Source organism: Diabrotica virgifera, chromosome 5 (genome assembly GCF_917563875.1).
Source record: "Diabrotica virgifera virgifera chromosome 5, PGI_DIABVI_V3a".
NCBI classification, from domain to species: domain Eukaryota; kingdom Metazoa; phylum Arthropoda; class Insecta; order Coleoptera; family Chrysomelidae; genus Diabrotica; species Diabrotica virgifera.
In genome coordinates this window covers 61965533-61979231 of record NC_065447.1, presented here as the reverse complement: position 1 = coordinate 61979231, position 13699 = coordinate 61965533, and the positions used below count along the sequence as shown (strand labels likewise).

General features: G+C 33.3%; 1 protein-coding gene across 1 annotated transcript in view; it reads left to right on the top strand.

Moving 5' to 3' along the window:
• Positions 1 to 13418, top strand: part of LOC114340598 (DNA topoisomerase 3-beta-1) — a 303957-nt gene extending 290539 nt beyond the window's left edge. The window contains exon 11 of the mRNA XM_050650036.1: positions 12991 to 13418. Within this exon, the coding sequence (XP_050505993.1) occupies positions 12991 to 13312 (322 nt within the window). The 3' untranslated portion in view covers positions 13313 to 13418. The remainder of the gene's footprint in view (positions 1 to 12990) is intronic.
• The last annotated feature ends 281 nt before the right edge of the window (positions 13419 to 13699 follow it).

The following is a 13699-nucleotide window of genomic DNA, read 5'->3' as shown; positions in this document are numbered from 1 at the left end:
TTTCGAAGGAAATCAATAATTGATTTTGTTTGAATATGTTTTTTGAAAGATACTAAATTATTTAGCATCTTCCAAAAAAACATATTTTTCCTTGTTCCAGTCCCATCTTCGATATGGTCTTCCGTTTTGGGGTTCTAGAACTGCTGCTCAATCCGATGTTATTTCTTTAATTACAAAAAAGAGCAATAAGATATCTGTTTGGCCTCAGAAGAATAACACATTGCAGAAGCTACTTCAAATATCACGGAATTTTAACACTTCCTTCTTTATATATTTTAGAAACTGTTTGCTTAATTTGTAAATACCTACATCTCTTTCCAACACGACCTAATCATGACTACTCCACCAGAAATTCAACCTGTGATGTCTATTTACCGATCCTGTCCACTGAGTTAGTAACGAAATCTATATAATATTCTACAAGAAAACTCTACAACCTTCTCCCTTTACAACTTAAATCTGCAACATCTTTCCTCAAGTTCTGTAAAATGACAAAAGCCTATCTATCTTAAAGACCATATCATTATTCAGTAGATGAGTTTCTTAATGAATAGCTAAGAAATTACAGTACCTTTATGTACAAGTAACTAAAGTATTTTTATCTATATTTGGGTGTCATATGCAGCAGCCTAAACTTATTAGTTCCTAAAACATTAGGCATTATTAGTATTATGCAATTTGCAATTTATTTAAATTTTGCAATATATTGTTTTTGTTTTATTTTCATTATCTTTTATTTTGTAATATTGACAACATCTCATTGACAACATGCTGACAAATAGAGCCTTCCAGGTTATAATGTGAAAGGAGACAAGTAGACAGATGAAACTTAACAATGGCCTTCCACAGGGTTCTGTCCTTGCCCCTTTACTTTTCAGCCTCTATATTGCTGATATGCCTGAAACCGAATCTCGGAAGTTTGGATATGCTGACGACTGGACCCTTGCAACAAGCCACCAATCTTTAGAAACTACAGAAATCTCTCTCACGAATGACCTATCCATCCTCAGCGAATAAATTAAGAAATTTAGACTACAACCAAGCACTACAAAAACTGAAGTATCAGCTTTTAATCTCAACAACAAGCTGGCAAACAGAGAATTGCGAGTGTATTTTAATTACAAGTTGTTGAAATACAATAAATACCCGAAATACCTTGGGGTTACTCTAGACAGAACGCTCACATTCAGAGAACACCTGACTAAAACAGCAACAAAATTGAAAACACGCAACAATATAATACATAAACTATGTGGCACTACATGGGGGTCCACAGCATCAACTTTAAGATCCTCTGCTCTTGGCCTGATATATCCGGTGGCAGAATACTATGCACCAGTGTCGCTAAATAGCCGGCATACCCACCTGGTCGACACTCAACTAAACTGTGCTATGCGTATGATAACAGGCACAATTAAGCCCACCCCTACAATATGGCTACCTACCCTTAGTAATATAGCACCACCCAACCTACGCCGCGAACATGCATTGGTTAAAGAATATAACAAAATAATGGACAGTCGCCTGCTTCTAGTCCACAACGACATCCCCGATATTCTTGGAAACCGTCTCCGATCCAGGTTACCCCCTCTACAATCTGCTCAAGCGCTGCAGCAATCCAATTTTGACTTAAATACCCGATGGAGAGAAGATTGGGAAAGTAAGACAGATCCGCATTACCATAGTCTACCGGACATCATAGAAAAATCTGGCGAATTTGAACGACTCCGTAAGATTTGGGCAGCCCTTAATCGAATTCGAACAAATTGTGGAAGATGCGCCGACTCCCTCTACAGATGGGGTAAACTTCCCTCGCCTTCTTGTGACTGCGGGCGGCGCTGCAAGACAGCCGATCAGTCACATTGTTCAGGACTACCCACGCAGAGCATACACAGGCGACCCTATAGACTTTGTAATGGCAACCGAAGGGTCAATCGAATATATACAAAAAACTGGACATCTGTTTGTGATGCATTGTATAATGCATAAATCGAAATATATTCTGTGATGTACTTAAGCCATACTCTAAATAATTGTAATATTGACGATTTACGTAATTTTAGTAAATTGTATTTGTTATTGTTATCTTCTGACCCTTTGTAAGCGTTGTCCATAAAATTGTAAAATTTTCAGTGACAATAACGCATATTTCTATTCGATTCTGACTTCTCTTTAAATTTATGTTCATGGCTATTGGTGACGTTGGTGTTGTGGGGTTCAAATAGTAAAAAGTATCTGCATAAGTCACCTTGATTGTTTATTTCAATGCGTCAAAAACTATCATAAGTTTTAAAAGATATACATATTACAAATGTCTGTAAAAATTGGAATATTCAATACATTGATAAGACTTACATACATATATGTACTAACATTGAAATTATGAATATAAACGAGGCTGGTATCATCACACACGAATTTCTAATTTAAATGTATTCAATTATATTTCTTATCGTATGAATAAATATTATCCCGTAATCTGTTTTATGCTCAAATAGATCGTCATTATGATTTGCCATAAGATATTATAAGGTTTGGCATCTATTATGATTATTTACACTTTGTTACTACTACCTTAAAATATTTATTTGGTACAACGAGTAAATTGACACTATGTTTGTTAGATTAGGTTAGGTTCAATATTATAGAAAATATAAGACGTAGGTACTAGTTATGTTTGATGTGAAACATGCCTTTAACTATGCCAACTGGGCACACATCATAACTAAATTGTTATTTGTAATCTGCTTAGAAATACATAATAGTACGTCATTTATTTTAAAACGTTTTTATATACTTGGCTTGGTCTGTGTCACTCCGCTGTCTCCGCAAATTTTGTAATCCATTTTAAAAATAGTTCTAGACTACCTAGGCACCTGAAATTTTCAGAATAGCTCTGAACTAGCTAACAATGCAATATTTAACTATTATTATACAGGGTGATTGATTAGTGTGGTAAAGCTCCGTAGATCTGTTATAGTAATAGATAGCAATAAAAGTTAATAAAAATTGTAGCCAATTTTGAGCTTCACATTACAAAATTAGTTGGAATGTTCGATAACATAGTGGCAGACCAAATTTATGTTTTTTTGAAGTGAAAACTTCTTTAGGGACGTTGTGCACTTTTTGGATAGGGAAAAAAGCATTGAATTCGCGACCGTCATCGCGACGGTCATTGCGACCGTCATCGCTTGTGCTACATATTATGTGTATGTATATATAAATTGTGTAGAGGTATTTAAATTTAATATAAATGTAAAACATATTTTAAGATGGGGAAAAAGGATTTATTTCGCGACCGTCATCTCTTCGGCTAAATAAATTTTGTACGTAGATACATTATGTATATGTATACAGGGTGAGTTTTTAGTGCGGGATCGGTCGATAACTCCATTATGGTATAAAATATCGAGAAAAATTATTTAAAAAAAATGTAGGCAATGATATTCTCCACGCTTGGAAAATATGTCCATTTCTACAGGGTGATCAGTAACTGCGTGGTATATCAAACATATAATTTTTTAAATGGGACACCCTATATACTTTTTTATATTTATATTCCCCTCATAATTATTGTTCATATAATATATGGTTTCGCATTACTATACAGAGTATTTAACAAGTTATGACCATTTTTATTTCGAAATCACTATGAGATTAACACCCTGTATATAAAGAAGTAATTCGTAGACAATAATTTGTTTTATGTAATAAGATAAACAATATACTGTAGTTTTTAAATTAAGTCCAATTCACATCATTGACGAATATTTGTATACAGGGTGACCTACAAAGCCAAATTACGATTTTCTCTATTTTTTTAAATGGATCACCCTATATTTTATTTTTCATTATTATTGTATTTAATATACTCTTTCATTTTTATATAGCATTCCCTATATCTAAACTGATTACTTTCCGAGATATTTTTAGTTTTCTTCAAATTTCGGGAGTACATTCAATTTTTCTAGTAGAAATAAGTTAGTATTGAGTGATAATTAAACAAAATTATTTTTATTAGATAAATAACTAACACAAAATATAAACCATAGCAGTATGCAGTGAATATACCAAAAATGTGATATTAAGAAATTATCATATTTCCCTAATATAATAGAATCGTAAAATTCCTACAAAAAAAACTTTGTATTGTATATAATAATATAACAAGATTATTTTTATTCAATAAATAACTTACATGAAACATAAATCAAAACAATATACAACTGATGTAATAGTTTTTAGATTGGTATATCAACAGCATTCTAAGCCAATAATTTTTTAGTAGAACATTCATTTTTATAAGCACTATTAAACTACAAAACAAAATTAAGATTTTCTCAATTTTTTTTTAATAGATCACCCTATATTTTATTTTTTTTTTAATATTGTATTTATGATACTCTTTCATTTTTATATAGCATCTCCTATACCTAAACTTATTAGTTTCTGAGATATTTTTAGTTATCTTCATTTGCCGGGAACACATTCAATTCTTATAAATATAAATAATTTAACAAATAAGTATTATGTAATAATATAACAAATATTTTCATTCAATAAATAACTAACAAAAAAATAATAAACCATAACAAAATTTATTGAATGTACCAATTAATGTGATGTTAAGGATTAAAGTCTAAAGTAAATGTTGAAAATGACCACTTTCAACGTCTATGCCATTTTGTAACCGATATTCAAATGACCGAGCCACATTTCTAACATTTTTGTAAGTCAATATTATTAAAAGCTTCTTTTATTCTATTTTTCATATCATCAAGCGTTGTTGGATGCTTCTGGTATACAAGGTTTTTTATATAGCCCCACTTGAAAAAAATCAATTTTGGAAGAACTGGAGCACCGTCGTATAAAAACCTCAACCGTCAAAAAATGTGGACCAATCACATAATCTCTAACAATATCACCTTAAACATTTATAGATCACCTAGTTTGAGTGTTAACAAAGTAGGGATTTCTTGATGCATATTAATGAAATTTAATATGAAAATTATATTATTAATAACTGCGGGTCACAATCTGCAATTAGGAATGTGTTACTAAAAACTTCTTGGCTTAGACTGCTGTTGATATAATAATCTAAAAGCTATTAAATTAGTTGTATATTGTTTTGATTTATGTTTTGTGTGAGTTGTTTATTAAATAAAAATAATCTTGTAATTTTATTATACACAAGATACCTATATTTTTTTTGTAGGAATTGTATGATTCTTGTATATTAGGGAAATATGATAATTCCTTAATATCACATTTATTGATACATTCATTGCATATTGCTATGGTTTATATTTTGTGTTAGTTATTTATTAAATAAAAATAATTTTGTTTAATTATCATTCAATACCAACTTATTTCTACTAGAAAAATTGAATGTATTCTCGAAAGTTGAAGAAAACTAAAAATATCTCCGAAAGTAATAAGTTTAGATATAGGGAATGCTATATAAATATGAAATAGTATAATAAATACAATATTTTTGAAAAATAAAATATAGGGTGATCATGAACATAGGGTGAACATTCGTCAATGATTTCAATTGGACTTAATATAAAAACTACAGTATATTGTTTATCTTACTACATAAAACAAATTATTGTCTATGAATTACTTCTTTATATACAGGGTGTTAATCTCATAGAGATTTCGAAATAAAAATGGTCATAACTTGTTAAATACTCTGTATAGTAATGCAAAACCCTATATTATATGAACAAGAATTATGAGGGGAATATAAATATGAAAAAATATATAGGGTGTCCCATTTAAAAAATTATATGTTTGGTATACCACGCTGTTATTGATCACCCTGTAAGAATGGACATATTTTCCAAGCGTGGAGAATATCATTGCCTACATTTTTTCTAAACAACTTTTTTCGATATTCTATACCGTAATCGTAATGGAATTATCGACCGATCCCGCACTAAAAACTCACCCTGTATATAAATTGTATAGAAGTATTTAAATTTAAAATAAATGTAAAACCTATTTTTGGATGGGGAAAAAGGATTTATTTGGCGACCGTCATTGCGACCGTCATCTCTTCGGCGAAATAAATTTTGTACGTACCTATATATATTATGTGTATGTATATATAAATTGTATAGAAGTATATAAATTTAAAATAAATATGAAAACTATTTTAAGATGGAGAAAAAGGATTTATTTGGCGACCGTCATCGCGACCGTCATTTCTTCGGCCAGATAAATTTTGTACGTATGTATTTTATAAGTATGCATATATAAATTGTATAGAAGTATTTAAATTTAAAATAAATGTAAAACCTATTTTTGGATGGGGAAAAAGTATTTATTTGGCGACCGTCATCTCTTCGACGAAATAAATTTTGTACGTATGTATATTTATTATGTGTAATGTCGGAAAAATGAAAGAATACGTATGAACGGTCACATCAATCACTTATTTTGTATTTGCTGTCTTTTTCTATAAATAACAAACGTTTGTTATAGAAAAAGACAGCAAATACAAAATAAGTGATTGATGTGTGATCGTTCATGGGTATTCTTTCATTTTTTCGACTGTATGTAAATATAAATTGTGTAGAAGTATTTAAATTTAAAATAAATGTAAAATCTATTTTAGGATGGGGAGAAAGGATTGATTTCGCGACTGTCATCGCTACCGTCATTGCTTCGACGAAATAAATTTTGTACGTATATTATAACGTACCTACGTATAATAATAGTAATATTATTGAAGTGAAAACTTCTTTAAGGATGTTGTGCACTTTTTAGATGGGAAAAAGCATTGAATTCGCGACCGTCATCGCTTGATGGCAATAAATTTTGTACTTATGTATTATTATGTATATTATATGTATATATAAACAGTGTAGAACCCTTGGAGAAAGGCCTCCCCATGAGTTCTCCATTCTTCTCTGTTTTGTGCTATTTGGTGCCAGTTTCTTCCATTTTTGCTTTTATGTCGACTAGCCACCGTTTTTGTGGTCTTCTTTTACTATGACTGTGCTCGCGTCGTCTCCAATGTACAATTTTTCTCGTCCACGTTTCGATGTTTTGTCGTGCCACGTGTCCTACCCAGGTCCATTTCATTTGCATTTCAATTCTTCCAATTACATATTCCACTTACGTCCTGCTTCACACGTCCTCATTTTGTATATATTCGCTCAGAGATACCCCTAACATAGCTCGTCTGATCGCCCTCTGTGTCGTTCTCAATCTATTGGCTGATACCTCTGTAAGTGTCATCGTCTCCATTCTATAGGTCATAATTATTATTGGTAGAATACAACTGCTGAATACCCTTTTCTTTAGATTTATTGGTATCTTTTTGTTCTTCAACACATCACTGAGTCTTGCTACTGCTGGTCAAGTCATTCGAATTCTTCTAGTTATTTCTGCCGTTTGATTCTGTTTTCCTAGATTGATCGTGTGGCCTAGCCAGGTATACTTTTCGACACTTTCGATATCACTTCCATCTAAGTCGATTGTGATAAATTGATTTGTCATCACTTTTGTTTTATTTGTTTTTGTCCTCTGTCTAACATCTCTCCGTTCTTATTTTGGTTGTTGTTAAACCTTCTGATACATTTATTTGCATAGTTGCATTGTCGTATACTTATGTATTTGAGGAGTATTCTATATCTAGAATCAATCCTTGCGTTATTCATTCCTTCTAATACGGCCCAGAGTTCTATGGAATCGAATGCCTTATTGTAATCCACAAATGCCAAATGAAGAGGTTCATTGTATTCGTTGCACTTTTCGATAAGTGTCTGTAGGTGTTCTATGGTACTATGTCAACAGACTGGTAACTATCGAATTTATTTGATAGCCTGTTAGTAATTATTTTGGTAAGCATTCTGTACGGATGTGGCAACAAGCTTATTGGTTTGAAATTTTCGCGTTTGTGGTAGCTACATATTAGGTGTATGTATAAATAAATAGTATAGGACGCACGCTACGCGTGTATAATATAGATATAGAACTTCTTTTTGGATTGAGAAAAAGCATTGAATTCGCAACCGTCATCTATACGGCGAGATATTAGTGATTTATATACTATAGGTTGAATTGCGTATGTATAAGTTCGAACGAAGTTATAATGGTTGGAGGAAGGATAGAGTGTGCACCCGAAGGAGCTTGCGAAGTAAACACATAAGGGGCCACACGGTCCCTACTCCAATCATTATAAGAGATTAGTGTTTAAAGTATTTTTGAAGTGAAAACTTCTGTAGCAATTTTGTGCACTTTCTGGATGGTGAAAAATCATCGAATTCGTAAACGTCATCGCTTCGCCGAAATAAATTCTGTACGTTTATGTATTATGTGTATGTAAATATAAATAGTATAGGATGCACCCAATGGGTATATAATGTAGGTATATCACTTCTCTTTGGATGGGAAAAAAGCATTGAACTCGCGATCGTTATCGACACGGCAGATATTAGTAATTTATATACTATAGGTTGTATTGCGTATAAGTTCGACCGAAGTTATAATGGTTGGAGGAGGGATAGAGTGTGTACCCGAATGGGCTTGCTTCATAAGAAGTTTTCCCTTCTGTCGGCACTCCCACGAGAGCCCTAATTTTTTTTTAATGGAACACCCTGTATTTTATTTTATATTCGAAATCTTCTTAACTTCTCCAATACAAAAATGTAAAGGTTCGGTAAGTTAAAAATAATAATAATAATAATAATAAATGGTGGTTTTGCTTGTTTTCGATTCAGAGGGTTGCACACCAGCTAGACAGGCTGTTTCTACCATTTCAGGCGTCCTCAGTAGCTTTCGTTAGTGTGCCTACCTCTGGACCGAAAAACAGCTCTACCATCATTTTAAAGGGAATCTGAAAAATAATTCAAATTTCCCATTAGACGCGATACAGCGACATCTACTAACAAATTGAAGAATCTCAGATGCAGAATCCACCAATTTAATAAGAATTAAAAATGGTAAATAGTATTTTAAAACTGAGATTTTTCGTGTTGAAAGTTCTTACTGGTACATCCTTAATCTGCGACTTTTTCAATTAATAAGACAGCAGACGACGAATATAGAAAACGAAAGGGAAACGATCACATTTCGCTTTCATTCGTCTAGGAAAAACGGACAGCAGAGGAACTTTCAGTACTCAAATCCGAGTAAAGGAAATAAAAATAATAAATGATGGTTGTGCTTGTTTTCGATTCAGAGGGTTGCACACCAGCTAGACAGGCTGTTTCTACCATTTCAGGCGTCCTCAGTAGCTTTCGTTAGTGTGCCTACCTCTGGACCGAAAAACCTCTACCATCATTTTAAAGGGAATCTGAAAAATAATTCAAATTTCCCATCAGACGCGATACAGCGACATCTACTAACGAATTGAAGAATCTCAGATGCAGAATCCACCAATTTAATAAGAATTAAAAATGGTAAATAGTATTTTAAAACTGAGATTTTTCGTGTTGAAAGTTCTTACTGGTACATCCTTAATCTGCGACTTTTTTAATTAATAAGACAGCAGACGACGAATATAGAAAACGAAAGGGAAACGATCACATTTCGCTTTCATTCGTCTAGGAAAAACGGACAGCAGAGGAACTTTCAGTACTCAAATCCGAGTAAAGGAAATAAAAATAATAAATGATGGTTTTGCTTGTTTTCGATTCAGAGGGTTGCACCAAAATTTGGGTAGCGCGCCAAAATTTGGAAATAAGTAGGTCATGACGTAACTAAGTAAAATCTCCAGGAGTGGAACGCTGCGTGGTCGACAAAGGGGTGGGGCAGGGTGAATATAAGAAAATGTAAGGGGTTTTTTTGCGACGTTCGTGATTGAGATAGTGCACCAAAATTTGGGAATAAGTAGACCATGAAATAACTAAGTAATATCCCCAGAGGCGGAAACCAGAATGGCGGACGGGGGTAGTTATAAGGGGTAAAAGTCGCAGTTTTTATTATTTTTTTTTGTGGCGCTCATGATGGACATAGCGCACCAAAATTTGGGAGTAAGTAGGTTATGATGTAACTAAGTAAAATCTTCAGGGGCGGAACGCTGCTTGGGGTACAAAGGGGTGGTAGGCAGTGATGAGTATAAAAATATATGGGGGTTTTTTGCCGTTCGTGATCGAGATAGTGCACCAAAATTTGGGAATAAGTAGATCATGACATTACTAAGTAAAATCTCCAGGGGCGGAACGCTGCGTGGGAGACAAATGTTGTGCCGGGTCACAAAAAAAAATAATACACACTGCGACTTTGACCCCTTAAAACTACCCTCATCCCCAACTCTGGTTTCCGGCTCTGGGGATTTTACTTAGCTAAGTCATGGTCTACTTATTCCCAAATTTTGGTGCACTCTCTCAATCTAGCACGTCGCAAAAAACCCCTTATATTTTTTATATTCACACCTACCCCCACCCCTTTATCGGCCACGCAGCGTTCCACCCCTAGGGTGGAACTACTTAGTTACCTCATGACCTACTTATTCCCAAATTTTGGTGCACTATCTCGATCATGAGCGTCACAAAAAAAATAATAAAAACGGCGATTTTGACCCCTTATAACTACCCTCATCCCCAACTCTGGTTTCCGGCTCTGCGGATTTTACTTAGTAATCTCATGATCTACTTATTCCCAAATTTTGGTCCACTATCTCAATCACGAACGTCGCAAAAAACCCTTTATATTTTTTATATTCACCCCTACCCCCACCCCTTTGTCGGCCACGCAGCATTCCGCCCCTAGAGATTTTACTTAGTTACGTCATGTCCTACTTATTCCCAAATTTTGGTGCACTATCTCGATCATGAGCGTCATAAAAAAAATAATAAAATCCGCGACTTTGACTCCTTATAACTACCCTCGGCCCCAACTCTGGTTTCCGGCCGTTGGTGAAAGTCATGTACACAACTAATTCAACATATCCCCGTATAGTTTTTCCATATTACTTATCACGCACAAAATCCGCTTCCATCTCTCCGACTAGTAGCTTTCGTTAGTGTGCCTACCTCTGGACCGAAAAAAATGATGGTAGAGCTGTTTTTCGGTCCAGAGGTAGGCACACTAACGAAAGCTACTGAGGACGCCTGAAATGGTAGAAACAGCCTGTCTAGCTGGTGTGCAACCCTCTGAATCGAAAACAAGCAAAACCATCATTTATTATTTTTATTTCCTTTACTCGGATTTGAGTACTGAAAGTTCCTCTGCTGTCCGTTTTTCCTAGACGAATGAAAGCGAAATGTGATCGTTTCCCTTTCGTTTTCTATATTCGTCGTCTGCTGTCTTATTAATTGAAAAAGTCGCAGATTAAGGATGTACCAGTAAGAACTTTCAACACGAAAAATCTCAGTTTTAAAATACTATTTACCATTTTTAATTCTTATTAAATTGGTGGATTCTGCATCTGAGATTCTTCAATTCGTTAGTAGATGTCGCTGTATCGCGTCTGATGGGAAATTTGAATTATTTTTCAGATTCCCTTTAAAATGATGGTAGAGGTTTTTCGGTCCAGAGGTAGGCACACTAACGAAAGCTACTGAGGACGCCTGAAATGGTAGAAACAGCCTGTCTAGCTAGTGTGCAACCCTCTGAATCGAAAACAAACAAAACCATCATTTATTATTTTTATTTCCTTTACTCGGATTTGAGTACTGAAAGTTCCTCTGCTGTCCGTTTTTCCTAGACGAATGAAAGCGAAATGTGATCGTTTCCCTTTCGTTTTCTATATTCGTCGTCTGCTGTCTTATTAATTGAAAAAGTCGCAGATTAAGGATGTACCAGTAAGAACTTTCAACACGAAAAATCTCAGTTTTAAAATACTATTTACCATTTTTAATTCTTATTAAATTGGTGGATTCTGCATCTGAGATTCTTCAATTTGTTCGGTAAGGTATACAGCGTATTAGAAAGTTATAACCAATTTTATATGAAAATCGTAACAAGTTCAATTCCCTGTATAAATAAAAATAAGCACAACGGCAATGGTTTATTGATGCCATATTTTTTATTTATTGTCAAAATTTCCATAAATGATTGATATAATATTGCTAATTTTCTTTATATTGAATACAGGGTGAGTCAAAACGCAAGTACATTATTTTCTTAGTAATTTTAAATGGAACAACCTGTATTTTATATCACTATCGAAAAGTACTATTACCGAACTTTAATTTTTGTATAACATTCTCTATGTCTAAATTTATTAGTTTTCGAGATATTTTCATTTTTCAGAGCAAATTATTAATAACGGGTCTAAATCTTTCCAAATTTTAAGTAAGCCATGACTGAATTGTCAAAAAATTAACAATTTACGATTACTGATTATCAATCTGCAATCAAAGTTGGCTACAATTTTTGTTATTTACTTTTATTACTATAACGAATCTACGGAGGTTTACCCCACTAATCAATCACCCTGTATGGATAAATCGATTTTTTTTTAATTTCAAACTATTTTAAAAATGTGACTAATGCAATGATATTTTGAAGTACGTTAATAAATCTATACCTACAAATTGATGGTGGCTCAGTGGCATTAGACTGCAGATCGAGAAGTTCCGAGTTCGAACCCGGGTGTGGCTGTTGCGTATCTTTTTTTTTAATTTTTTTAATAAATTATTAAAAGTTGATATAATATAATTAAAATTCATATTTTATAAGTTAATTATTATATATAAAAATTATATTTACGATTCTAAACAGCCGTGGTATTATAAAAAGTACTTTTGTCTACTAGTGTCATTTTTGGAATTATAATTATAACAGTTATACACCTACTAAAAATTCATATTATAAAAGTTAATTATTCTTTCGAAACATGTTGTGTCCCATATATGACAAAACCGTGTGTTACTATAAAAAGTACTTTTATATTATAGTGTAATTTTTGTAATTTTAAGCATTTTATGCCGTCAAATTATTTTATATTCTCTCCTATAAATAATAAAAACGTTTTATTATAAAAAAGTTCTTTTTTTATAAAAGTGTAATTATTTTTCTCTTCTATTTTAGGTGTGATACAATTATAAACCTCTTTGACGGAGCTCAAAAAGTAGCAGTCCTTGAAGAGAATTGCGACTGTGGCGCACAATTTGTTCAAGTCGAATATAAACAGGAGAAAAATAAACTGGAAGGCTCCACTGAAGCGAAGGGTTGTGTTTTCTGCAGTCCACAGTTCTCCAAACTAGTTGATCGGCCAAAAACCGCAGTCATTTCACGTCAGCGCGTTTTCCGTGGTGGTAAAACACCAGGAGGAAGAGGAAGAGGAGGTCGAGGGGGTAGAGGCAGAGCTCCTCAAGATAAGATGGCACAGTTAGCAGCGTATTTTGTCTAAAACGAGTTTTTCATAAACTAGCCTATCATAAATACAGGGTGATTGATTAGTAGGGTAAAGCTCAATAGCTCCGCTATAGTAATAGATAGCAATAAAAGTTAATAACAAAAATTTTAGCCACCTTTTAGCTTCACATTACAAAATTAGTTAGAATGTTACAGGGTGTTCGATAACACAGTGGCAGACCTAACTTAGATTTTTTAAATGGAACACCCTATATTTTATTTTATATTCGAAATCCTGTTAACTTCTCCATCACAAAAATATAAAGGTTTGTAATGTTATACAGGGTATTTACAAATAACCAATTTTGTATGAAAATCGTAACAAGTTCAACTCCCTGTATCAATAAAAATAAGCACAACAGCAATGGTTTATTAATGCCAT